The sequence below is a fragment of the Rhea americana genome, unplaced genomic scaffold (genome assembly GCF_003343005.1).
Source record: "Rhea americana isolate MKP2758 unplaced genomic scaffold, rheAme1 scaffold_5, whole genome shotgun sequence".
Classification (NCBI taxonomy): domain Eukaryota; kingdom Metazoa; phylum Chordata; class Aves; order Rheiformes; family Rheidae; genus Rhea; species Rhea americana.
In genome coordinates this window covers 3,054,442-3,082,247 of record NW_028186645.1, presented here as the reverse complement: position 1 = coordinate 3,082,247, position 27,806 = coordinate 3,054,442, and the positions used below count along the sequence as shown (strand labels likewise).

General features: G+C 38.2%; 2 protein-coding genes across 5 annotated transcripts in view; one reads left to right on the top strand and one right to left on the bottom strand.

Moving 5' to 3' along the window:
* Window positions 1-18,624, top strand: CCNK (cyclin K). 2 transcript variants are annotated; one of them, XM_085317463.1, is made up of 11 exons: window positions 1-147; window positions 1,784-2,052; window positions 3,082-3,163; window positions 3,951-4,082; window positions 4,902-5,022; window positions 5,142-5,199; window positions 7,583-7,752; window positions 10,803-11,092; window positions 14,424-14,457; window positions 15,472-15,546; window positions 17,285-18,624. In XM_085317463.1, the coding sequence occupies exons 2-11, from the start codon at window positions 1,856-1,858 to the stop codon at window positions 17,905-17,907; spliced, it is 1,782 nt and encodes a 593-aa protein (XP_085173589.1). In that variant the 5' UTR covers window positions 1-147; window positions 1,784-1,855; the 3' UTR covers window positions 17,908-18,624. The 2 variants fall into 2 exon arrangements, with proteins under 2 accessions (XP_085173589.1, XP_085173591.1); XM_085317465.1 differs by having other exon boundaries at window positions 3-147; window positions 4,902-5,007.
* CCDC85C (coiled-coil domain containing 85C) overlaps window positions 18,619-27,806 on the bottom strand; it is a 116,918-nt gene continuing 107,730 nt past the window's right edge. For 2 of the 3 annotated variants that reach the window (XM_085317468.1, XM_085317466.1), the window contains exons 5-6: window positions 24,188-24,286; window positions 18,619-22,448 (exon numbers count right to left, since the gene is read on the bottom strand). In XM_085317468.1, the coding sequence (XP_085173594.1) occupies window positions 22,359-22,448; window positions 24,188-24,286 (189 nt within the window). In that variant the 3' untranslated portion in view covers window positions 18,619-22,358. The remainder of the gene's footprint in view (window positions 22,449-24,187; window positions 24,287-27,806) is intronic. The other variant, XM_085317467.1, reaches the window with a different exon arrangement.

The window sequence follows — 27,806 nt, the reverse complement described above, 5'->3', positions numbered from 1 at the left end:
TGGCGCGGCACGCCCGCGTGACGCGAGCGTGATGACGCAGAGGACGGCCTGGCCTGATTCGGAAGATGGCGGCGCGCAGCGCGCGGGGGCCGCGCTGTCGTTAGTGGCTCTGCGCTCCCGTGGTGTTTCCTCTCCCGTGCGCGGCCTGTGAGTGCGTTACGGGGTGGGGGCACCGGGGCGGCCCGCCTTCCCCGGGCCGCGGCCTCGGGAGGCTGGCGCGGGGGGAGGAGGAGAAGCCAAAAAGAGCGGGGAGGCTGCAGTGACTGGCGGGGGCGGGGAGCGAACGCCCGCCCGGGCACCGGAGGCCTCGTCTGCGGCGGGAGGGGTTGRTTACCGGGGGGCCGGGAGGGGCTGCCCGCACCCGGCCTGGGGCTGCCGCGGTCGGACTTCGTCAGCTAGTTTGTTCAAAAAGGGAAAAAAATATTTCTTTGCAGTATTTATGAGATGATTAAAAGAATTCCAGAAGCTTTCTTAGTTTGTTTATGATTATTGGGGTTTTGATTGGAGAGTTTCAGGTGATTGCCTTGAAGGCATTTTAAGGGGTGTTAGTTTTTTTCTTTTTTTATATATATAGTTTTGCATTYGGGAGTGCTTTTGCTGTGCATAGAAGCAACTCTCTCATTGCTTATCAGAAAGGGAGTTTTAATGTTAGTTGAGCTTTAAACTGCTTAAAAGTTTAAAACTTTAAGCATGAAAATATAAAGAAAGTTATCTATAAGACCTGTAAAAATAATAATTTCTTGGTAATTGTGAGAGTGCATGGTAGTGCCATTGAGCTGTTTTTCTGACTGTAGAGCTGGTTTCAAGTAACCGTTCGCTTATTTGTGACAGATACTGGATTGGCTTGTCACTAGTATCACTAGTACCTTTAACAGCAAAGGTTCCCCCAGTGTGAATATGCAGCAAAGATGGTTTGCTTTGTTCTGAAAAAATGAAATTTCTGAAATTAGAGAAAGGCACTCCTTGTAGGCACAGGTATTCTGACTGCTTATGTARTTTTTCTTCCAAGAAGAAAACATCTGGAAAACTAAGCTTAGCTTAATTTTAACAGCTTTACATTTGGTCCTTCTCTGACTGTTACGCTTAGTGCARTAAGTTATATCATCTGTTAGTTACCATTCACTACAGGAGGTGACTGCAGTCGTTTGTGCATAGTATCTATAGTTTATTGAATTACAGTAATACAATCTTATCCCGATTTTCTAGCCTGAAATAGATAAAGGTGCTAAGGCAGTCTTCATTCTCATTTTAAAGTAATAATGGATCGGTCTTAACCCAAACACCAGAAGATTGTCTGTGGAACTATATGCTGTCAATGTAGATTTGCAAAATACAAGTTAACAGGAAAATAACATACTAATTGAGTGTAATCATTGCCTTGTTTTAGGGGTGGTTTTAGATGGCACAGTACATACAGACTCACATTACTTGTTTTAATCTTAGCATCTAATCACTAACTTTTTACTTTTTTCTCCCTTTAAATAATACACAGACACAATTTACAAAGCTTTATGGCAAATGATTGCCTCTATCTCAGGAATATCTGAAAGATCAACTGGGTGTTTAATTTGCCATTCAGCCAAACCTAATGGATAGGTTTCTTAGTTATTGAACATTTTTGATAGTGTACTTTTTGATTTCTTTATTAAATAGTTACTATCAGTGATAAGCTTTGTTCTCTGAGTTGAACTTTAAATATATGGCCAAAGTTTGCTCATCTTTTAGCATAGGAATAAAAGTTTCTTTCCTGGTATTTTTAAAGATGTACTTTTCTTTTTTAAAGGTTCCGAAGATACTACTACCTGAACACCTCTTTTTGAAAACTTACCAAGGAAGAACAATWCTATTTTAATAAATGAAGGAGAACAAAGAAAATTCCAGTCCTTCTGTAAACTTGGCAAACCTGGACCATACAAAGCCATGCTGGTATTGGGATAAGAAAGATTTGGCACATACACCTTCACAGCTAGAAGGGCTTGATCCAGCTACTGAGGCAAGATACCGCAGGGAGGGGGCCAGATTCATATTTGATGTAGGAACACGTTTAGGACTGTATCCTTTAAATTCGTGGTGGTATAAAACGTCTTTATGAATTGGGGTTTTAAAAATAAAACATATGGGAAATATCTTTATGTGTTTAGTCGTTCAGATGCTACTTTGTCAGTAATCAAAGATCTCTTGAGGTTAACTGCCTTTTGATGTAGCATGTTTCTACATAGTTTTTATCCATTTCTTGAATAATCAAGGTTTCAACTGAACTTGTGGCAACAGAGAGGGAAGGTAGTATATACTTTCCAGTTATGCATGACTTGATCTCTTATTGCATGAATTTACAGAACTTCTTAAATTTTGAATTTTGTACTTTTTCTATGTATTTTGCCTCTGAGGCTTATAAATTCTGTCCCTCTCCCCATTTTTGTTTAAGGTGGAGTTTACAATTTTGTATATGCTAGTAATTTCTCCCCACTGTCTGTCTGTTTTAGACTGCCACTTGAATTTCTTGGTTCCTACATTCTTGGTACTTCTTTTTACACTTTTTTGTTTAATAAAACCTGAGAATGATGAAATTTAACTTTTCCTTATAAAGGAAAGAGTAGAGAGCACATGTAGTTTGTATTTGCATTTATATTTGTAGATAATGACTTAACTTCTCTCCACACTCACACACTTAAATGTGAGGTGATAATTCTTCTGTTCCTTTGTGTACCTACCACTTTTGGGGCCTTTTCTGAGGCAGATATGAAATTTATCATGTGGATGGCTATGCATGGACCCCTCTGTTAGATATACGTGATCACGACTTTGCACGTGTCCAATAGAGACTTCAGATGTCAACTGCATTTGGGCCGAGTCGTGATGTTCATGTAGTACTATTGACGCTTTTTTCTTTTCTTTTCTTTTTTTTTTTTTTTTAAGGCTTGCTTCTAAAACCTCTAGTTTACTTGCGGAGCTTTTTAACTGGTCACTGAATGGACAGTTGAGTTACATGATACCACAGAATGCGTCTTTTCTTTTGTGCGTGTTTGGTTTTGAATGTTTTATGCCGTTTACGTGTTCGAAAATCCTTAACCTATGCCACAGACACTATGATACTTTAGCAACTGGAATAATTTATTTTCATCGATTTTATATGTTTCATTCCTTCAAACAGTTCCCCAGATATGTAAGTATTTACAATATTGATTACTTAATACTGTAGTTTTGCTAAGTACAGACTATTTAAATTTCTAACAAGTTACTTGGCACTGCAACTAGGCACAACTCTTATTCGTAGCGTCACTGAAAACAAGCAATGTCTACTTCTTTAATATTACAGTATTGTGAATCACAGAGCAATGATAGAAAAAAATGCGCCTTGGAGAATGTTTAACTTCTGTATTTGTACTATAGCTTTAGAAATGAATAAGTATTATCCTTTAAGTACATGATTTTACAGCTCCAGTAAATACAATATTTTCCATTCAATGAAAAGTATTTTATGTAAATAATCTGAGCTTAAAACATACTGTTCTGCTTGTTTACACATTTTCATTTATGCTTAGAAACATATTTGTATTGATATTGCAGTTATACCATGATGATGATACTCTTTAGAAAGAGTAACAGCTATAGTTTTTTCTGTTATTGCTGTATGGCTGAAAGAAAATTTTACAAAGCGTTTAATTACTATCTTCTTGACAGGTGATACTCTAGCAAGACAAATTCTGCTTTGGATTTCCAACCATGAAATAAAACTGTGTATAATGGACGGTTATCGAAGTTCTGTGTTTACTTTAAGAAGTAAAAGCTTAAATTTTCAATATAATTAGGTTAGAAGTTAATGAACTTATTAAATCTTTCCTGAGAAACTTCAGGGGATCTGTTAACAGAAGCTGACAGTGCTTTTATATATGCAATACTCTGTAGTCTTGTAAATGCAGACAACTTCATGAAAGCACTTTCTTTTTCAGGTGACAGGAGCCTGTTGTCTCTTCCTGGCAGGAAAAGTTGAAGAAACACCTAAAAAATGTAAAGATATAATCAAAACAGCCCGTAGCTTACTAAATGATGTACAGTTTGGACAGTTTGGAGATGATCCAAAGGTGAAGATACTAATGTTGAAATTTCATTTCGTCCCATTGCATTTCAGCAAAGTGACACACACTCATTAGAGCACTGACTGAATTTCAGTTGTTCCAATTACGTGTTTAGCATGCGACTGTGAAAATACTTCTTGCTAATACAAGTAGTTTTGGAAGCCCACTGGGGCAAATGGCAGCATAAAAGGATTTCATTTCATTTTGCAGATTCTTTATTTTCTTGGGGGGGGGGGGTGTAAAAGTGAGCCAGTCAAATTGGTCAAGAGCTACAAATGTCATCAAGACGTAAATCACATTTGACAGATTCGTAATGTGGTATAACAAAATAATTAATAGCAAATCTTAAATTAGGTATGAGAACTACATCTCGAAGTATTAGGAGGTTTCCTGTTTAGAATATTTGACTTGGCAAAGCTATGCTTCTCTCAATTTTTTTTTTAATTATAAATGGCAGAAAAATGTGAAACCGCTGAGAGAAATGCAACTTCCTTTTTACCTTGTTTTTCTACATTTGGTGTTTCTGTGCTGTATCTGTTTCAGCTCTTTACTCTGTGGAGAAAAAGGAGCTTTAAAAACCACTTCCTTGCCCCACAAAAAAAGAAAAGAAAAAAGGGGAAGAAAAAATATGTGTGATTAAAATAATTTTTAAGTTGGAAAAGGTTTTTTTTGTTTGTCCCCCCCCCCCCCTTTGGAGGAATACCTTTAATTCAGCAAAAACAGACATGTTTGTCTGGAGATGCTTTATAGTCATAATTTATACCAGCATAAAATATTTGAGTGAAAGTAGGAGAAATATTGTGGTTACTTTGTTACATTCTCTAGGAAGAAGTGATGGTCCTTGAAAGAATATTACTACAAACAATAAAGTTTGATTTGCAAGTGGAACATCCATACCAGTTCCTTCTCAAGTATGCCAAACAACTCAAAGGTAAAATATTACAGGGTGAGCAAGTACCACTCATTCTTAATCTGTGACGCTAATTAACAATAGTAGTGGGGAGGCACTTTCTTCCAAACTGTTTGTCCTTTCTAATAACGTTACTTTTTGTAATTATTTTTCAGGAGACAAAAATAAAATTCAGAAACTGGTTCAGATGGCATGGACGTTTGTGAATGACAGGTAAGATATTTCTGGCAGCAGCTTCCGACAGTGAAATAGTTACTGTTGTTAGCTTATTTTGGGTTCAGATATTTCTTTGAGAAATGCTCGTTATGTTTCTGCAAATAGTAAAGACAGCTGGTATATTTCTTGATATAGGTGTTTTTCAGTTTTCATTTCAATTTTCAGCATGGTATTTCATTGAGCAGGATGAGTACAGAAGGAGTAGGCTCCAAAGACCTATGACATTTTGTGGGAAGATTTAATGCTTATGCTAAAAAAAAAAATTGTTTGAAAAGACCTAACCACATTTTAGATCTTCAAGATAGAAATTGGCTTCTTGCCCAGCCCAGGACATGTTCCTCATTCTGAGAAAAGAAATTACTGCAAGATACCATGTAGTTCATTGTCATAAATTCTTGGTTATAAATAGTGTTGTTTTCAATTCTGTCACATTGGTCAATTTTGAAAAAATAGAATGGGATATTTTAACAATAATAAGCTATTAAGCTTAGTGGAAATACGTTTTTTAGAGGTAGATTTACAGTTTCTTGAATGACAAACTCATAATACTGATACAAGAATTGCATCAATTGATGTGAGTGCATGCAGAATCATTTTTGCATGTATAGTGACATTTTTAAAAAGAACTTCATACACTTCAGTTCTGCCAAGACAGAGCTGAATTCTACAGAGCTAGGCAAGTTAATTTACCAATGGCAGTTAAGTGTGGTTATTCCTTTCTGTAGCAAGTTCTCAAGAAAATATTGAAGTGGCCATACTCTTCAGAAATGTGAAGCCTTCAGTAGAACACTATTTTAAAAAAGAGGTGCATTTTTATTCATTGGCCTAACTTTAAATAGACCAAAGTGGGTCCAAATTCTCAATCCGTAGATGTAACCCAAATAGATTATTGGATTGCATGATAGATGATACCATGTAACCTGCCCTAATTAGTTTGAGCAAAAGGTTTTTTAGCATGTTTGCTTACCAGTAAWTGTATACTTCAGATTCTGTCTCTTAGCAATGGTGGTGCGTAGGACGAAAAATGTATGATGTGGCTCTTACAGAAAGATTTTCCTAATGTATTTTAAAATAGTATCCATCAAACTTTGGACACTACTGTACTTGGAATTATGTGGTGTTTAATAATTAATTCAAGAAAATGCATTTCAGGAAAACACTAATATGAAGCTAGAGTGATTGTTTCAAATAGCATTTCTCTCTATTCTTGAAAGGCTGTTTTGTGCTTGCTTAATAGGCACCATATTAGAAGTGTATTTGTTTTCCAGGATCCTGGAAAAATAATCCCATACTTTGCACAGCAGGCCCTTAGAACAGTGAGTTTTGTTCTTATGCAACTGTAGTACATTCTCAAGTAAATATCACAAAGGTAATAGTTACAATAAATCAGTGTTTTAAGAGCTATTTCTTATGCTTTTACTGATGCCTACTGGTTCATTGATCCAATATTGGATCATCTCTTTTGCCTTGAGTTATCTGTAGCCCACTGAAGGAGAATATTGATTTAAACCACTGCACAGCCTACTGTTTGGTGCATTTAAGGACATAGTAATGAAATCATCAGTAAATTGGCACAAACTTAACTGTCTAGCTGGATATGAAATTACTTTAATAGGAGGATTGTTTAAGCAGACCTTATATTACGGAATCTACAGAAGAGCTAAGTGGCCACAAAAAGAAAAACAGATTTGTAATTTAAATTAGGAGTATGGCATGAGTATATTTAATACCAATAATATCAACTACTTTGTAGCGTTAAGGTTAACAAAAATTATACCTGCAAAATGTTCAAAGAGAACCTTTTTACAGCTTGATCTAAAACTTAGAGCTGGACAAGTTGCTTCACAAATTCCTGTTGGCTGTTCTATTTTGTTAGTTATTCGTCTATATTTATTGAGGAACGCTTGAATACTTGAAAACTCAAATTCAAATATGAGTGTCATTCTCTAATCAATGAAATACACTGGCAGCACACTTCAGTATCAAAGAAAATGAATAATATATTTAGTTAGTGTCACTGAGAAGACCATAGTGGAATGTAGCTACCCATGCTTGGAATATTGTGTTGTCTTTTCCCTTTCTTTCACACTTGTGTGGTGTTAAGGTTTCCTATTTTAAAATTCCACATATGTGTTACTGCTGTAGGCAAGTGCTTCCTGTATTATGTGTTTAAAATTATCTTGTTTAATAGTAGTAGTCCAAAACAGTTTAGTTTTGTAAATTGTTTTATGTAACAAGGCTATTCCTAGTTTTCTCCACTTAAATTGTAGGCATAGTTTATCCCTCGTAAGTTATAGCTATCATACATTAAAATTTTGTACTTTGAAAATCAGAATTATCTTTAGGTCTGTCATTTTCTTTTGTTTTTAATATCTTTTAGCCTCTGCACTACGCTATCGCTTCAGTGGGAACCAGAAATCATAGCTGTTGCAGTAATGTACTTAGCAGGCCGTTTGTGCAAGTTTGAAATACAAGAATGGACATCAAAACCAATGTACAGACGATGGTGGGAACAATTTGTCCAAGACGTTCCTGTTGATGTTCTGGAAGGTATGGGGAAAACTTTCTACAACAAATGAACTTTTCATTTGACCATGTGATCCACGTCATAGGTAAATTCAAACTGCTTTTTCTCTGCATCTGAGTCAAAAATAATCATATGTAGTGTGTGCAGCTCCGAATATATATGCTATATACCTTATCCAGATTCATAATTAAACACTTTAGACTGGCTTAGTTTGGAAGCATGTTTGATTGTCAAGATTAGTCTTTTGGTCAATATTTGTTTTACTAATTTAGTTTATAGCCTAGCTAGTTATGTGCTGGAAATAATGAAGCCTAGCTTCCAGTGGTTTTCTCACTGACGATCAACCTCCTTAAAAGTTATACTAGGGCTGCAATAGGAGTTCATGTCTTATGCTGTGCTAGGACTGGGAAATAGATTCTGTGGTTTCTAATAGTGTATACATTTTGGATCTTTTTCATCATTACAAAATCTTGATGTTGTTCCCTTTGTGTTTTCTGAAAGGTGTAAATTCATCCATCAGATTTTCTTTTAGGGTAGCTAGTGGGATTTTTCCTGCACAGACTATTGTTTTTCTGAATGGAGGAACACACTGTATTTTAGAATTTATCCTTCTGTCAGAATTGACTAAAACAAGAAGACAATCTTCTTACCACAACTGTTTCAAATTTCATACACCATAAGATTCTGCAGAGGGACACAGGAATTTTTCTTGTGCCTTGATCTTCAAAGTCCACCAGTTGGCTTTTGACAGTCCTGAATTTAAGGATTAATGATCCTGTGACACAAATAATTAGATGCTAGTTGCTCGTAAAATTGTGTCATAAGATTGGCTATTGATGAGACTGAGACCAAGAGTCTCATCTACTTCATTTCCAGTACTGGCCAAAGTAGATACTGAAGGAAGAACATTTTTGATAGTTCCCCTAATACAGTTTCAGTATCCAGTCTGGATGGTTTTGTGAGCCTGATCCTGATACAGCTATTAAACCAACAAGTAGTTAGTAGCCTGCAGTAGATCTCTCTTCCAAGTACTTGTCCTGTGTCCTCCTAAATGCCAGTAAACTCTTATGCCTGCATAACATTTTTGTCAGCGAGTTCTTTAAGTCTGTTACCTTGCTTCATTAAGAATCACCTTCTCTCTGTTTTTAACCTGACTCCTACTAGCTTTATTTCATGGCCCTTTGTTCTTGTACTGAAATACTCTATCCCTATTCACGTTCCCCATGCTGTTCCTGATTTTGCAGGCATCCATCATATCCACTAAGCAGTTTATGTCTGAAGAATTCCAGCTTTTTGAGTGTTACTTACATGGAAAACCTTCCTTACCTTTGAACATTTGTGTTGGCCATCTGAACTCTTCCAGTTCTATTTCTTGTCCCTTTCCAATGAGGAATACTATATATACGTGGTTTTGGTTCCAATGTGTGGATGAACCATGGGTTTGTACAGTACCATGTACCTGTTTGGTGGTAGAATGTCTTCTGCTTGTTCTCTACTTCTTTTCTTGTCTTTCGTGATTTGATTTGTTTTTTGACGTTGTGGGTCCCTGAGCCAATGTTTTCACTGAACTGTCTCTTTTAAGTCTAAACTCTTGCTTTTGAATATAGTGACCAGCTCAAAGTCTGTTATTTCATATATAAAGGTAGGTTTATTTTCCCCACGTGCCTACTTTGCATGTTTCTGCACTGAATTACATCTGCAACTTTATTGCCCGATCACAGCAAAGGAATTCAGACCTAGTTTTTCACTGTCTGCTGTCATCATAGTTGAAATAACTTTGCATCACTTATAAATTTTGTCACCTCCTTGGTCACTCCTTTTCTAACTAATTTAAGATAGCAAAGATCCCAACGCAGACCATACAGAGCTTGGATTCTTTTATGTTGCAAGAGTTGATCACTTACTGAAATGCTATTCCTTTCTTTAAATCAGTTTATTAGCTAAGCCCTTTGCTCCTATTCTGGTGCTGCTTAGTGTTCTTAGAAATATTTGAAGGATTATGTCAATTGCTTTGAAAATCTAGGAGGTCTACATCAGCTGGATTACTCATTTATGGGTTATTCATTTATGTGCTTGTTATCCTTTTCAGAGAACTCCAGGAAGTTCATAAAGCAGGACCTCTCCTGACTCTCATTAAGTAAATTGTAGTTAGGTGGCTACTAATTTGTCTTTATTACAATTTGTACTTACTTACATGGTACAGATGTCATCTATAATTCTGTAAACTGCTTTATAAGCCATCTTTAAAATGGATGTCATGCTTGTCTCTCTGATCTTGGATCCTAAGGGAGTTTTAAGTGAAAGGACATGTGTTGCTGTTCATAATTCAGATATTTATCCTTTGGTTTCTTTTAGAACTCAGGTGAATAGCGTCTCGGTGAATAGCATCCAGTTCTGGTGATTTTATTCTTTTTTTTAATAAGTGGTTATGTGCTGTATTTGTATTGTAGCCTCTTTCAGGGTTGCTTCGATTTAAGACAGATCTTCTGCTGAACCCCTGCCAAAGAAGGTTGTAGCGTGGTTATCTCTCCATTTTCTGCTGCAGCATTCAGTGAATGCAGATGCAAAGAACTCAGCTTTCCTTTAAAGGTTTTGTCCTCCTTGAGTGCTGCTCTTGGACCTCGTAATCAGTTGGTCTTACATGATATCTGACAGACTTCTTGTTCCCAATGTGTTGGAATAAAGATTTAGTAGTAGTTTTGATTTCTTTATTTAGTTGCTTCTGAAACTTTGACTGACCTAATTAGACATATATTTTTAACATTTACTGTCTCATTTACATACTATATTGCTGTTAATTAGCTCTCCAAACTTACTGTATGCAATGACATACAGTGTATTAGTACCGAGACACTTTATTCTTGTTCATGTGGAGAGTTTGTATATACATCTATATATTCAACATAGGCAGAAAGAACTTACAAAAGTAAATTGAAAAATAATCTTTTTTTAAAAAAAAATGTAGTAAATTTTCAATGGATTTTTTTTTTTTTGAAGTACAAAGTTTGACTGCTAGGTATTGAATGTGCACTTGTACATTAGAGATGTATAATCTTTGAGCTTTCTTTTTTAGACATCTGTCACCAAATTCTGGATCTGTACTCACAAGGGAAGCAGCAGATGCCTCATCATACTCCTCACCAGCTGCAGCAGCCACCATCTCTTCAGTCTGCACCCCAGGCACCTACAGTGCAGCAATCACAGCAATCCCAGGGTTCGGAGCAGTCGCAGACTCAGCAGCAAAAGGAGTCACAGCAGTCAGCACAACAACAACAGCAGCAGCAGCAGCAGCAAACGCAAGCACAACAATCAAAAAAGCCCTCTCCCCAGTCAAGTCCTCCTAGACAGATGAAAAGACCAGCAGTAAGTTTAGTGAACTTAAATTTTATTTTCATGCTGATCTGATGTCTCTTTGATTTAAAGGCTGCACTGTGCAGCAAACTTGTGGTTTCCTTTAAAAACGAGACCAATAAATAATTTTGTGTGGCAGATTTCCATTGATTGTATGGCAGGTATGTAAGCATAGAACAGTCTCGACAGTTTTGGCATATTGCATGCTCATCCCACCCGAGGCAAACCCAGTGAACAGACTTGCTAGTGAGCACAAACTCTTAAGGTTTCAACTCTGTTCATGGTTCTGTGCTGTCAATTTTTTTTTCACTATTGAGCAGGCTTGATTTAGGAAATCTCTTGTGCCTTGTCAGATTTATGTACGATGTTTGTTTTTAACTGCCATACTTGAATATAGCAAGATGTACAAGCTGATGAAAACACTATTTGATTTTTTTGGCCTTTGATTACAAACATATGAGAAAGGTGACTTTTAAAAAGTGTGTCAAAATTCTGGAGCTTGTGGTTAGGAGGAGTTTTCTGAAATAATCTAATAACAATAGAAGCTTACAAATGCAAAATACATTCAAGCCTCATTTTTGGTCTATATTATTACCTAATAACTGAAATTAAGAAAGTGTGTTGGCAGTTAGATAATATCTCGAGTACTCTGTGTGCTTAACTGCAGTCATCGAGTCCAAATGAAGCTTTTGAACGTTTATCTACATTTTCTGTTTTTATTTCACTTCTGAGATACCCCAAAAAGTGTTACCTAAATGTTCACACATCTACTTAGTGGGAAGAATGTTTTCAAAAGTAAGCTCTTTAGAATAAGGCTATTTAGGAAATAAAGTTCATACAGTTTATGTTCTGTCGTGTTGTAATTAACATATGCCCAAACTAGAGGAGAGATGGCAAGAAAAAGACACAGAAAAAGAAGCAAAAAATGCACTGGAATGGGATAGCGAGAGAGCAGCATCTTCCTAATAGCAGCCTCCCAAAAATAGGAAAGTGAAAGTCTCTAAAACTTTGGTCTCTTTATACAAGATATAGCCTACTGCTAGAGAAAAAAATTGCACCAAATGTGCAGTTCTTACACTGAACAAGTTTAGAGTTGTTCAGGATAGAAAGCTGATAAAATGTATTATGTAGCTTGGCAATTGGGAGAGCTCTTTGTAGGTAACATCTTTCTAACTCCACCTTTGGCACAAATTCTGTTTGGGTCGTCAGATCTGTAGGGCAGGGAACTCTTTTCTTATTTGTTTTGAACAAATATGCCTATGACAGTTTGGCACATCAGAAACCATAAATAATTTGACTTTTTTGTATGTGTACATCTGTTTGAGTGTTCTGAAATTCTACCTTCACAGTACTACTATTTCATTCTATGCCTTTTGCATAAATAGAATCTATTTGTGCTTTAACAATCACCTCTATTCAGACTCTCTAGGGAACTTTTGTTGAAATTGAAGTCCATTACCTAATAATTGAGGAACTAGAAAGAAAAGTTAGATAAGTGTGGATACTATCTAGACATCTACATTAAGTGTATATAATACTTAATGTATACATTAAGTGTATATAATAATTATATATAAGCAAAAGGTGACTCAGTAGGAGAGGTGTTGTAGGAGAACAGCACAAACCATGAGGAAAAGAAAATGTGATGATTTTAAGTCATCTCTTGAAGGCTAAAATGACCATGTAAAATTTAATAGAGGAAAAATGTTTAGCAACTGCAGCATTTAGAGCAGTGCTTTATATTTTGATAGGCTTTAGAGTTGTTCTTGATTCTTTGTTCTTTAGCATAAGCGTGACTTTAACTGATTCTTGTTTTCCTGTTGCATAAGCTGTCTCTCATTTGGCTGCAGTTGCTTGTTCTGTATTAATAGTGTACCTCGTTGACATTACTTTCTGAACACTGCTCCCTGTAAACAAACAAACAATAACTGAATTGCCTGCCACTTGATATAAACACTTGACTGCACAAAATAAGTGATTTTGGGAAGTTCTGAAAGTACATAGTGGAGACCTTGTTTCTGTTTGAAAGTGCAGGCGAGATTTAATATTTGTGCATAGCCTTACCAACAAGTAAGTTAGTTTTGGAAAATCAGAAAAAGAGAGCCTGAATAAAATGAGGGCAGCAAATGAGGCTGCATAGCCATCATGAAAAGTGTGTGTGTTTGGATGGAAAAATTAAGACAATCCTTAGGGGGGAAAAAACAAACAGGAAGGTGATGGGAGAAGGATTGAAATGACTATCTAAGGAATGCAAGAATGAGGCAGGCATTGAGTAGCTTTACATTGGACAGCAAAAATTTTGGGAATACTCAATAGATGAAAATTCATTGTTCAAATTTGAGTGAAATGTCAGTCAGTTCCTGGTGCAGAAGCTAAAGTGATGTGAACTGATCAACAGTTTGTGGAGGTAAAATAATTGGAGGTAAATACTAACTTAAAAAAAAAAAACACTCTTCAGAAGGCTGAGAGGCTTTGTGTCTCCTTGACTCTTATCATTAAATACATTTGTAACTGAGCTTACTGTACTGGAAAATTTCTGAAAAGTTTTCTGCTTTTCTCCAAGACCATGAACTAGCCATCTTGGTTGGAGTAAACAAGCTGGGAAAGACTTCTCATACTCCCTTGTCTGTGACTGTTTGAAAACAAAACAAAACAAACCCCATGTAATCAGGAGGGTGATGTGAAGTTTTGTGGGTTTTGCTCAGTGTGCATAAATATTTTCTGGTATAGTATTTGGCTTTTATACAGTGCTTTCCATCTGAAGGCTTCTGAAATGCTTTACGCTGAACGGTGCTTTCACTATCTTCCTGTTAAATAAAGCATAAAGGCTGAGGGTGGTTTTAACAAAGGTCAAATGGCAGGTCAGCAGCAGAATCAGGAACAGAGGGCAAGTCTCACTCTCAGCTCAGTGAGCAATTTACTGGACCATGATGTATCTGCCGTAGATTTATAAATAAATTAAATGAGATGTAAAACTCAACAATGAGAACAGCAGAAGTATTATATTTAAAAATATCTGTATTTTTTCTCAGTTTCTTCATTTTTCCTCTTAAGCTAGGCTCTCTATGTGATTTTGTTGGTTTGTTCAGTATTGTATTGTTGAGCATTAATTGCCCCCTCCTAAAAACAGATGAAGGGTTTGTGTCTCCCCCTTTGGGGAGGGAGGAGGATTGAGTTGGAAACTGGTTCTGGTTTAGTCAGATCTGTACAAAAAATCTTCAACAGGCCAAAGTTGTTTCCTACTTGGTTTTCTTGTTACAGTTTTGAAATACTTTGTATTTTGCAGTGGCTGTCATGTTGTCTTGTTTTTTTATTATTATTATTATTTATTTATTTTTAACAGGCTGTATCTCCCAAAGAAGAAACAAAGACAACAGGTATGTCAGTATTTCCTAATGATTCCTTTCATTTTATGTAAGAAAAATTGTTCTTTTGGCCAGAGTGAGTCACTTGCTGATGTGTGCTTAGCTAGTCTGCTTGCAGGCATGGGTCATCCAAACTGTTTGATACCAATACTGCATTATTAAATACATACTGTAACTATTTATAATGTTCCTAACTGCAATACTAATAAAAAATGTAATACAGCTGTTCCCTAAGAGTCCCTTAATACAGTCTGTTCAGCAGCTGTCTTGCTAAACCAGTGGTATCTCATCTTAGAACTTGATGCATCATTTAGAGCAGTCCTCCAGTAGGCTGTGAGATGTTGATACTGCTGAAGGTGCCATGTCATTGAATATCTGGACTAATACGTATATTAGTAGTTAGTGACATAAGTAATCAATTGTTGGCATGGCTGCTAGTAAAACCATTTTATATTAATATACAGTGTACCTTAAATACTTCACTGCAGTGATCACATCTAATTCTTTTGGCATGGCGGAGTTTTTTTCTTTGTCTGTAACCTTTCCTTAGTAACTTTGACACTGCTCTCTCTCTCTAGCTCTGCAGAGAGATTCAAAAGAGCTGTCCCTTCTCCCATCTCTCTCCTGTGCAATTTCTGTTCTCTGTTTGGTATCTAGACACATATTCCCCTAGCAGGGCATGGGAGTTCAGCTTCTCCTGAAACTTAACTTCAGCTGTTTACAAGTTCCATTTTCTGCTAACTACATGTGTTGTCCCAGTAACAGTATGAATGTGCAGATCAATTTATCTCTACTTATAAAATACATAGCTTGAATATGTAGGCCTACATTCTTCTGGCAGACGGGTGTGTGATACTTGATGCCATTTTATTTATACAAAGGTCTTGATTCTAGTTAATTTATTAAACATGCCTGGTATATAGGGTGTCCATTGCACTTTGCATAGCTAGTGTGAGACTGGAGATGAACTTGGTTCAAACATATTACAATGCAGTAGCAAATTAGGAACTTCCAAATGTTTTTCAGAACCACCACCACCATCTAAAATTCCTAAAATTGAAACTTCGCATCCACCGATACCTCCTGCACATCCACCTCCAGGTAAGTCTTTTCTTGAACACTACTTCTCTTAACAGTTTACTGCTTTGTTTTTCATTCAGATGGTGGTAGTGGTGTGAAGGAARGGACTGTTTGCTTGATTAATCAGCTTGGCCTATGAAAGTACTAGGTAGATAAGCTTTGGAGGGTATTTTATCTTTGTAGCACACTTCTTCCAAATGACAAACAAAAAGCTATGATGGAAATGAGCATATAGAGGTAGAAAAAAGCAAAATAAAGCTGACTATTAAAGGCCTAGAAAAATAAACTAACTGTGGTTAGCAGGCAAAAAGAGACTTGTGTTCTTAAAAGGATGCTATGTTATTGTCACAGTAGCTTCTAACTGTCTTATTGAAGTCCTGCATGTTACATCTTTATTATAGAAACTCTGCAGGTGTTTGGCCCTTCTAAACAAAAAGGGTATGCTTTATCTTGGCTATGTCCCAAACGAGGGCTTTCATCTGCTAGAAAACTTTTAACACTTCATATGTGCCTTGTTTTTGCAAAATAAATTTTACTGTTATAAAAATGTGCTTCCAGCATTTTGACACATTAGTTGTCCTTCCACTGACCCTTAGATACGACATAAATATTTTATAGAGCATGCTTCATAATGTAGCTGCAAGACGACAGCTTCTAACAGGGAATAACAAGGGCTAGAAACAGTGATCTGAAATATAATAAGACTGKTTTTTTTTCCCCGTTTGTTGAAATCCAATTAAGAATGAAGATGCGTGAGTTTTGGTTTTGGGGTTTGTTTTGAGATAATGCTCATCGTTTCTTCAGTTAATAAATCTTGAATGCTTATCTTATATTCAGGAAGATTTTGGCAATGAGCAAATTACCTGTTATAGTTTGAGCTACAAATTGTAGGTACCACAGCCAGCATACCCACCTTGCGTAATCCAATTATGTAATTGTTCTAGGGAGCAGTTTTGCTGTTAAAACTATGACTGTTTATATAAAGTAAATCCTAGACATGCAGGTAACGAGTTTCCCTTATTATCTAGAGAAGACAGCTTAATGCACGTTCCTCTTGGATATGGCTGCATACAATTCTGTAAAATTCTGATCTTTTTATGAATTTCCCTAGGCTGTCATATACTGAACTCCCTGAAATTAGTTGGTGGATCAAAGCTGGTCATATTTTGTGTCCCAAGTAATCGATACCAATTTCTTTCTTCATCCTCAAGTGTGTCATTACCCTCCCAGCCCTGTTTTTGATAAACAAATTCAAAGCTGAACGTTAATGACTTGAGACTTTGGCCCATATTCTCATACAGTATTTTGAAACATTTGAGACAAGTGAAGTGCAGTGACTAATCCTGGGCCACCTTCTGGACTATAAAAGAGATGGAAGGCAGGCATGGACTGCACAAGATTGAAACACTAGTCATAAGAGTTGGAGTATCTTGGGTCCTATGACTTCTTAAAATACGCTAGCTGTGATTCTGTCCATCCAGTTTGCTAATTTCTGCTGATTGTAGAACAATACTTAAGTTGTAAGAAAATCAGTAATGGGTTTAAATTTTAAAATGGGAAGCTGACCTTGGAGCTTTGGTCTATAGCTTAGTAATTTTCTAGTGATGTAGTAAGACCTGACTGGATACTATGTGGCATACAGAGACTTAGAGAATTGTGACGTGCTCTTTTGATGCGTTTATTGGAGGAAAATTAAAAGAGTGTTTAGATGCTGTTGCTACCACCTTCAGAAAAATAAAACTTCTTCTGTGTGTTCCAGAGCGCAAGCCTCCTTTGACAACTTCAGTTTCAATGGGAGAAGCAGAGCAAACTACTACCGTGGACTCAGTAGATATGCCAAAGGTCCAGATTCCTCCCCCTGCTCATCCTGCCCCCGTACATCAACCTCCACCTCTGCCACATCGGCCCCCACCCCCACCCCCAACTAGTTATATTACAGGGATGTCTACTACAAATTCTTACATGTCAGGGGAGGGTTATCAAAGTCTTCAGTCAATGATGAAAACAGAAGGACCAACATATGGAGCTTTGCCACCGGCCTATGGACCACCAACTCACCTACCATATCATCCACATGTCTATCCTCCCAACCCTCCACCACCGGTTCCTCCTCCACCCCCCACTTCATTCCCTCCACCCAATATCCCACCTCCTACTCCTGGCTATCCTCCTCCACCTACATACAATCCTAACTTCCCACCTCCAAGACTGCCTCCAACTCATGCAGTACCACCTCATCCACCTCCAGGGCTGGGAATGCCACCAGCTAGTTATCCCCCACCTACCGTTCCCCCAGGTGGACAGCCACCTGTACCACCTCCAATTCCACCACCTGGTATGCCACCTGTAGCAGGACTTGGACGTGCTACATGGATGAGATAGCATGAGGTAACTTTTGCATGATATCCTTTCATGTTGAATAGGCAGAAGTAGTGAGCCAAAAACTACATTGTAAGATGAAGAGGAGGATAATTTGTATAATTTAGATGAAGAAATGAGACCATGAAATGGAAACGTAGCTGATCTGTTTGCAGTATTGTTTATGGTGAGTTATATAGGCTTCTAGATTTTAATTAGCTTTGCAGTATCTATTCTAACTTTATACGTTTGACTGAAGTCTAAATTGTCTGAAGTTATTCCAGCACTGGATTACTTTGTACTAGCAAAAATGTTAACCAGCCATATTGGCTCAATTATATCAGTAAGAAGTAAATTTCCTTCTAGAAAATCAGTGCCTATTTTTGAGCATCAAAACAACCAGATACCATGAAATCTCATCTACGGTAAGAAGCTTAATTTTCGTTAACAATCAAAACAACACTTGATGTCAAGCATCAAAGCTACTTTATTTAAAAGAAATTCTGAATGCTAGATGACTGAAATCATTTTGAGGTGTTTGCCTTGCTGATATTTTTGTTTTGGAATGTACTGGTATCTTAAAGTATTGTATGTTTACACCTATTTGCAGATTCCTGTACATAATATATATATTTTCTAAGTGTGAAAGTCTGAATGTAAAAACCTACTGTGATTTACATTCTGGTTATAAATGGGACTACTTCATTCACACCTACTCAAATAAAATTGGTTCTGAATTTAGCGGATTTCCAAGTTTTTCATACTAGTTCAGAATTCATAGCTGTGGTACATTACAAGATATTTCAGCAGTGGTCTTCCAAACCTTATTGAGCAGTTTATTTAAAAAGAATGTAATTTCATTTTATTCAACTAAAAGTATACACTATCACAATCAATCTCTTACTTCATTTTTACTAAAATATTTCAAATGAATGTTTTACACACATTATCAAAAAAATCTGTACTATTATTCCCCCCCCCCCAAAAGCCAGAGTGGTTCAATAATAGGTAAAAATGTGTGCTAAGATCTAAAGAATTTTGCTATATACACAACAGTAGGTGCTAACTTTTCCAGTTCTTYGTAAATCATATACAGAAAATATAGCAGGGCTGTAATATCACAGGTTTAACAGAAATCAAACTTCAAACTGATTTCCAAAGCAGCACAGATAGACTTTCCCCACATTATGAAAAATATACAATTTTATCACTTTACAGTCATGCACTTTGAAAAAGATCAGTAGTACTCTTCCCCCACAGTTTCTAAAAAGATAAAAGGTCACTTTAACACTGATTTTTTTTTCTTTTTTTATTATATCTTAATATTTGGATAAAAATGTGCCATTTTCAAACAAGTTGTGCTCAGCAGACTTATCAAGGTGCAAAGAGCCAACTGAAGCTGGTTATGGAAATACTGTTCAGTCACTCCAAAAAAATGTCGAGGATGTGATTCTGCTTTCCCTAAAGGAGCAAGGTCTGTTTGGGGTTAGTGGATGTTTCCTTTGCCATAGGGTGGCAGAACCCAGGGCTTCAATCTTGAGAAAATTAACTTGGGCAATTGCCCCCAGCTATATCAATTTAATGGCCACTGTTTCAAGGGATGCTCCCCTCCAACTTAATGTCCAAAGCTCCTCAGGTAGTTTTCACTGAAGACTTAGCACATAGTTAAGTGAATTTAAATATGCATATAAAACTTCTTTTTAGACAACTGAAAATCTAGCACCCAAGTCATCCTGTAAAGTCATTGAGTGTCATTTTCCTCCAGGAAGACACCTTTTAGTTCAAATGGAGCTAGGTATGAAGAGTAGCAAGCCTTAAAAAAAAAAGAAAGAAAGAAAAGAAAAAACAACATATACAGCACTGTTATGTTCTTCTGTTAAATCAAAAATGCACACCTTGCCTCTAAGGCTTATTCTGCCAAATAAAATCATTAAAAAATACAGATTATACCCTACAAATATAAAGGTTATTCAACTGAACTAACTGGCTGCCCTGTAAATTGGCTTTTTAGGATTTATAAACCTACTGGACCTTGATTACAGCACTACATCCCTTGTAGGTGAGATCTGCAGGTAGAATGAAACAGAATTTGCCTAATGTCACCAAATAGATTTTGAGAGAAGTTTTGTAACGGCTATGTTTGTTTGAGAGCTTAATGGTGAGACTAATAGTCTGATTAGCATAGCTCATCTGGTTGAGAGGACCTGCTAGTCTAATATACTCCTAAAATAATAAGCATGTCATCAACACAGTTACTTTCTACAAGTGTTGGTAATGTTTACATTACTTTAGTTAAAACTCACTGGCATAAATTAACCTGGCTCCCAACATGCTTAAATTCTCTGTCTTAATCCAGAGATTAGTTACCATCAAAATTAAAATGGGCTAATGAGCAGATAGATTAAAGAAATCCTCTGTTAAACATTAGATGTTAAAGAATGATGTGTCTGATTTGCCTTTCTCTGGAAGGGGCAAAAGTCACCTTTTCTGATATGAAAATCGCAGGGTATAAATCGTACAGGAGGAAAAAAAATAATCAAGGGCTAGTAGAAACTGGAGGGCAATAAAAAAATAGGCAAAACAAAACAAAGGGGAGGAAATCAGGAATCTTCTACAGAGACAGTCATATTCTAGAATTGATTTTTCCAGACTTACACTGGATGCAAATACTTCCTAGAGTTACAGTTAGCCAGCTCTCTATCTGCTCACTCAGCAATAGTAAGAAGTAAGTTACGGTGAGTGGCTGGGTTGAGTTGGGCAGAGTATCTTCTTGATTTCTTCTTTTTTAAATAAACTACTCATCTTGACACATATGTTTTTGTTTCTACACCCTATAATGAAGTGGTTCTTACACTTACTGGTTAATATGTATTTTGGTTATATTCCTTATATTTTTATTGGCTATAGACCAGGCTTTGACACTGCATGTTAGAGTTTTATTACTTGCAAGCACTAGTTCCTTGTTTTTTTGTTGGTGCTCCTTATCAATGTAATAACAGCAGTCAAGAATTCAGCTAGTTGAACAAATTTTTTTTAGCAGCAAGACCCTGTCCAGCTAATTCAACCAACTGTTTCTTACAGAGAATAAAAAGAAAGTGGTTAGGTTTGAAGTCATTAAATCTTCAAACTAATCACTAAGACAATGCAACTTTTGAAGAGGAGATGTTGATCTTTACACATGCTAGTCTTTAACATTATTTAACACCAATGCGTTTAATAACAACACCCAGCTTCCTTGGACTATTGGGAAAAGATGGGGAGGAACGTCTACTGAAATACAGGGCCAGTTGCTATGACAAATTGGAAAAGAAAGGGTGTCAAATTCTTACTACACCTATACAAGCAGCTACGCCACACTAACAAAATATAAGTAAGTCCCATTGTTTTTATGTACAACCATTTGAAGAAGGAAAAACGCACTTGTTTTGGTTTATTAACAAAAATAAAGCTTCAATAGCAGCAAGTAATCTTACCCGACAGCCGATGTTAATAATCCAGTTTTTATTCAGCTCTGCGAGGTTGTTGTTTGGTTACCTTACACAGTAACCAATATAAGTGAGGGTTCCAGCAAAAACATTTTAAAAAAATACCCAAATCTTCCGTATGTGAAAGATGAGCTGCTGTTGAAGATACTGTGAAAGCCTTAAGTGCTGCTAGGATGGCTGTTTCTGCTGAATTAATAAAAGCTTTACAGGAACAGCATTGCTGTATTTGTAGGGAATACTGGTGTCTGGCTAAGTGACTTCATTCACATTATGACTACTGAAATTTAAGTGTCATTTGTTCATGGAAAATCAGTCATTAACAGCTCATATGGAGTCTCAAGCTTTTCTGTATGCTTGTGAGATGAGTACCACAGTACAAAGTACGAAGCGGTAAAAGTGTTTAATCCCTCCGCTCAGTGTTTTACACAGCGCCTTGTGAAAACAGTCATATGTCATTCCCCAAAATAAGGACCTCAAAAAAAAAAAAAAAAAAAAAAAAGTAGCAGCTTAGGAAATTGGCAGCCTGTAAACCAATGAATCCAAATTGCTGTTTCCCTGGAAGGTTCCAAAATCGTGCTGCCTGGAGCCGCTAGCCTAGTTATGAATCAGTTAACAAGCAGGTGGACAGAAGCAATACAAACTGTGACTTCTCCGCAGGTTAAGGTTTCTTCTTGTTCTTCTTAGAAATTCTCTCAAGTTAATTCTACAAACAGACCATACAACAAAGCAGGTTTGAACTACAATACAAATGATGCAAGTCTGGCATTACTGAATGGTTACCCATCAAACGTTGGTTCCAGAGCACCACAGCCTGAAATCAGGCTTTTAGCTGCCATATTTACACTATTGACAGTTACAAAAAAGCAAAAATAGGAAAAAGCCTGAAAAAAACAACTCCCTCCCCCCAATCTCCCAAAACAGGTAGCCACAAACAGTAACTCTCTCTCTTTTAGTCTTCATGGAGTCACTTCCAGTCTACGGACGATATTCCTACAATGGACCTTTGAACTGGTTTCCCGAAAGATGTTGCCTGATGGAGGGTTTGGAACTTGCAGCATCACCCAGCTTTCGCCAGACAACCTGTAAGAAAAAATAAAGGGGTAGGGGAGCAAAAAAAGGCAGGAATTAAAAATCAGAATGCTGATTTCTAGTATTCGTATGAGTCAAAACAAGCGATTTCCTAGAGCAACACTGTAATTCTCAGTAGGGCCACTAGATAGCACATATGCACCAGTTTACAAGGAAAAGTCATTGAAGTGTTTTTCTAATTAGTCTCTCTCGAAATTAGAACCATTTTTGCCTTGGGTAATAATACAAAGTAAATACAGTAGGTTTAGAAGTTAAGTTCAATGGCAGGTCAGCCCTATCATACTTACAAAAGTGATGTTACCATGAACTGAAAAGGTAATGAAAAAGATAATGGTTAAAATTGTGTCTATGACTTTCTAAAAACATAATGGCCCTCTCTAGGGCCATTGGGGTCAAAGGGGCTGTTTTAAAACTAGAAGAAACTGCGAAGCACTTTATAACCACCTACATAAAATCAGTATTTAAAAAAAAAAACACAGCTGATGATAGACAAACATAAATTAGACCATTTAGGCAGGGGGATGAAGTTACGGTGTTTTATCTTTCCCCTCCTGCATGGCTACAAGAGAAAGGGAGTATTAAGCAGACAAAATAACAAAAAAGCAGGCGCTCATTTATTCTGTTCTTAGTGTTGCTTACAGAGATATAGCAACCTAAGGGAAATGCCTTAGCCCTTGCCAAAGATTGCTTTAGAAAAGCATTATCTTGTTCTTTCTACCTCCCACTGTATCTGTAAAGATGCAGTCACCAAAATACGATAGTGATGCCCTCCATAGTGTGGCTTAATGCTATAGCACTGTCTTGCCATCACAGTAGTTTTGCAAGAACTCACTGCAACCAATTTCAGAATTTAAAAGGAGGATTAGGCTTCTCTCTGCTGCTGTGATGCACAAAAAGGTGCCACTTGTGTTGACCTCCAATCTGGACTTCTAAAAAAGGCAGCTCTGTAAGCACCCTCCTCCCTGCTGCGGGAACTACTGTTACTGTGAAATAGCAAATCTCCAAGTGCACATGATGCTCAGTTTGAGCAATGTTCTAGCAGAAGTCCAAAATTCTTTGCTCAGATCCAATACGCAGCCAAGGTATTTCTCTTATTAGTAGGGTAGGATTGAAATTGGAGGTAGCGGCACAGCAAGCAAACACTGCAGAGTAGAGTTTCAGGACAAATGCTCAGTGTATGGTATGTGGCAAGCTCAGTTTACAATGCGGTTGCTAAACAAGTTTGTGGTACTAAAGGAACCACACGCACAATCCTGTTGAATGGCTTCAACGAGGAAGCTTCTCCCTCTGACATCAGTTTAAGGCTTAGGCTCAAACCTGTTCAAGCTCTTAGACTTAAAACACAGCAGACAAATTGCTGCTCTCAGCCCAAACTGAGTCCCTAAAGGCAATCAGATTCTGCCACAAACAGGAGTCTTCCCTGAAGTCCCACCCTGGCAGAGCCTTTTGCAGAGTTACCAGTGCCCAAGACTAGTCCACCGTTCTGTCTGCACCTGCTAAGGCAGCACCCTGGGAAGGATCTGCTGAGCAGAGGCTGCTCCATGCAGTGAACAAGGCAGTCAGGTTGCTGATACCCAAATCAGTAGTCAGCAGAGCCTTGACTCTTCCCTCCTTTCTGGATTTCCCCTGCGGATTTCATGTCAAATGCTTACATGCAGAACAGTGCTCCTCAGTACTTATAACAAAAGAACACAACAAGAACCACTAAAATTATTGAGAGAAATGATTACATTGCACATTTCACGAACAATCGCTTTCTCCTTTTCACTCAGGTCTTCTTCATAGTTATCTTGCATTTGCCTGTCCAAATTTTCATGGACCTCAAGGACCTACAGACAAACAATATTACAAAAGCATTATGCTCCTCAAACAGTTAACAGTGTCCTCAACAATGTCATTAACCAGTATTTAAATTGGCAGGATTCTTAAAGCCTTGAGCTTTAGAGCCTCACAAAGCTAAATGTGAAACCAAGTTTGGCCCCTTCATCCTCCCACCCTTCTCCTGCAAGGACATGTCTCTCTCCACCACCTGCATGGTGTGACTAGCACCAGAAGAGCAGGGCACCATGGCACCATTTGCATGGCTCTGATCAGCCATGAACTTTGAGATCTTAAAGAGACAATTTCACTCACCTTTGCTTGAAAACTGCTTTCAACCTCTTTAGCTTCTCAGAGGAACCTCTCCAACACCCATGAGGACTGAGAGAGAGAGGGGCTGTCATCACAGAGGCCAGCACCCAGTGAGCCCAGAGTGATTCCCTGCTCCTGCCGACTGCCTTTCAGGGCTGGATCAGCCAGGCTGGGCAGGAGGTGGGGGATTGAGTAATATTGTTGCACCCCAGGCTCCTGAGCACTGACTGCAGTCCTCTGAAAGCTCCTTTCCCAACAACCTGCATGCTTTGGTGAAGCATGGTCACAGTCGCTTTGTGCTATAGATGCTCTCTTAAAATGGACACAATCACCTTGACTCTCCAAGCTTTAATCTGCTAGACAGCACTGTTTGCACAGCACAGGGCAGTGCCCTTAACAGTGCGCTGTGAGGTGCTTCGCTGCCCTAGCCACCAAAGCAGAGCCCCAAATGGGGTGTCAGACCCTGTGATGGAAACCAGCCTGGTTACAATCACTGTCCCTAGCATAGGGGAAGTTCTGCCATGCTTCTTCCCATGGAGCCCCAGTCCTGTAAATATAAGGGGCCAATATACAAGTGTAGCCACACAGACCCCTAAAATTTACCAGCTGTTAAATGGGATCAACTGGTACAAATGTGGATGAAATTCTGCATATCCCTACTGACATCTTTGGACCAAGCCTGTTTTGTTCTACACGCAAAATTCTATTTTATTATCTTTTCTCTCAGGACTGGCCACATATGACATACAATGGAACCACATAGATGCCTGCAGCACCGTACCCACATGAAGTTTTGAAGAGTGAAGTTCTAGCTTTCCTTTATGTCCCGTTTGGGACTATGCAGTTTTTCCACAACAATAGCAGGAGGAAAGCACTGCAAAAACAGGAAATGTGACTGTAAAGGCACAGAAATGGGACTGCAAGAGTTGGGCAAGGGGGAAGGGCAGAGTTTGAGCTCTCCACAGAGTTTTTGATAGGCAGCTACCAGGATCATCAGGCTCAGCTGTTTCACCAGGAGCCCATGGGAGCCAGCACTAGAAACAAGCTCAGTAGGCTTTGCTGGGTTCCCTTGGTTGATCCAGACAGTTCATGTGTAACAAGCCTGGATTTACAGTTCTCCAGGCATTAAAAGTCAACACAGTTTACAGCAGCCAAAGCATGCAAGAAAGCTCAGCTCTGCTCTCAAGTTTGGGAGGTCACACCAGCTTACTGGGCATTTCACAGCATGGGAGGCTACCAGAATGGCTTTAACCAGGTTTCCTTGCAGGAACAAAGCAGTTATGGCTCCAGCATTGAAATCTCAGGTCTGAGAAGTCCAGTGCTAATGCACATGGAGCTCACATACTCCACATGGCTGGGGGCTGGGGACATATTTACAGGCTTGCATTAGGAAGACGAGCAAATCTGCTGTGAAATAATCCCAGAACACTCAGCAAAAAATACGGGAAGCATCCTGCCTATCACCTACTTCTCCAAACTAGATTTTGAGTTGACAATGGTTGGAAATAGTGTTGTTTCTTTTCTTCTAAGGAAAATTTTTGATTTTTAACTTTTTTTTTCTTTTTTTTTCCAGATAACATTTAGGGATGTATTCCCCAAGCTGTGATCCCCAGGCCATAAATGGCAGACAAGAAAACCGCATATGGCTCAGGAAACAACTGTTTCAACAGTAATATGCACCAACAGTGTTGTACAGCTGTTGTGCACACCCCCATGCTTCCCAGCACCTGGCACCTTCACACCAACACTTGCAGCAGGCTCAGCTGGACGCCAGCCCTGGCTGCCAGCACAGCCAGAGCAACAGGTAGCTCCCAGCTGGGCCACTGCAGAACAGCACCCATGGGAGGTACTGTGCGTATTTTCTAAAAGTGATTGGGTGGTCCTTCGATGAAAGAGGTTGAAGCTGACTGAGAGGTGGTTTAAAATGCTGTGGTAAAGGCAGCCTTCATTTCCAGGTGGAAACATGCTCATCCACAGAAATATCCCCTCATGCACTTTCCAAAAGTCTTCTCATACATTCAAATAGCTTCTCTAGACAAGTATGTTGCATGAAGCAGTCATATCACAGTAAGACTGCATCAAGACTGCACTGGTACATTTGCACTGACCTACATAATTCACCCAGGGCTTTGGCACTGATGAAAAATGTGATCATCTCAGTGTAAAGGCTGAAAGATCCTGAAATCATCCAACGCCATCAAATAGTGCATCATGTCTTATTCACCATGTGTCAGATATATCCGCAAACATAAAGCACTCTACAGCAGGTATATTTGCATACATAGATATTTGCGTATCTACTAAGGAACTACAGACCTGGATGCAGGGATGGGTTTCACTCTTTGCTGAGGCATACAGCATTGACTGCTCTAAGAAACGGGATACTAGACTTGATTATCTGTTGGTCTGCTTCAGCATGGCAGTCTTGCTGTATTCTGACTGCTTAACTTAAAAAATAGGTCATTCTCCTAGGGCTCTTAACCTACTTCTCAAATGCACCGGCTACTTTAACCAACATATCTGGGACCAATCTTTATACAAATAAGAACATCCCCATCCTTTTTATGGGAAGAGGAAGGACAAGAGAGATGCAAAAAACATGTAGGAACTAACAAAGAGAACATCTATTTTTTGCAAAAGAGGAGGGAATTAATTATTGATCCAGCTGGACTTGCACATCGAACTTACTTGTCTGGAGTCAGTATATGCCTCCAATGCTTAGCGGCAAGAGCAATCGCCTGCACAGTCAGACATCAGCACAGTGTGCCAGGAATGTCTGTCGAGCAGCTAAGCACTGGCTTTGTCTACAGGGCAAGTGTCAAGGACAACTGTGGTTTAGATTAGTTAAAGATCACATCAGCTCCAGCTTCTGCTTCCATCAGCCATCAATCTTGTAGGCACAAGAGTCTCAGAGGAGAAAAATAAACTGTTTTTCTCTGACTTCCACTTAAAGTAAAATTGCATTCACTAGTCCATGAGGTGTGAAGGGGTGATGCAGCCCATTTCTTTTAATGGAAATGTCTTTTAATGGTGCGAACAGAGCACAGCCAGAGCCAAAAGCTGCTAAGTCAGAAGTTATGGTTGTATATCATTTCTGAATGATGTGGGACTCGTTAACCCTGGAAACCATCCCTCTCCACAGGTCAAAGCCCATTTCTGGATAGATACCTTGTAAAGATGTGTTAGCATCTTGGACAGAGAAAAGGGGAATCAGGAGGG

What these genes read in the sequence shown, in the direction of transcription:
- CCNK (XM_085317463.1), top strand. Translation starts at nt 1,856, where the DNA reads ATGAAGGAGAACAAAGAAAATTCCAGTCCTTCTGTAAACTTGGCAAAC. An exon ending in GTAGGAACACGTTTAGGACT is followed by an intron (nt 2,053 to 3,081) that starts GTATCCTTTAAA and finishes CCTATGCCACAG; the next exon opens with ACACTATGATACTTTAGCAA. An exon ending in AGAAGAAACAAAGACAACAG is followed by an intron (nt 14,458 to 15,471) that starts GTATGTCAGTAT and finishes AATGTTTTTCAG; the next exon opens with AACCACCACCACCATCTAAA.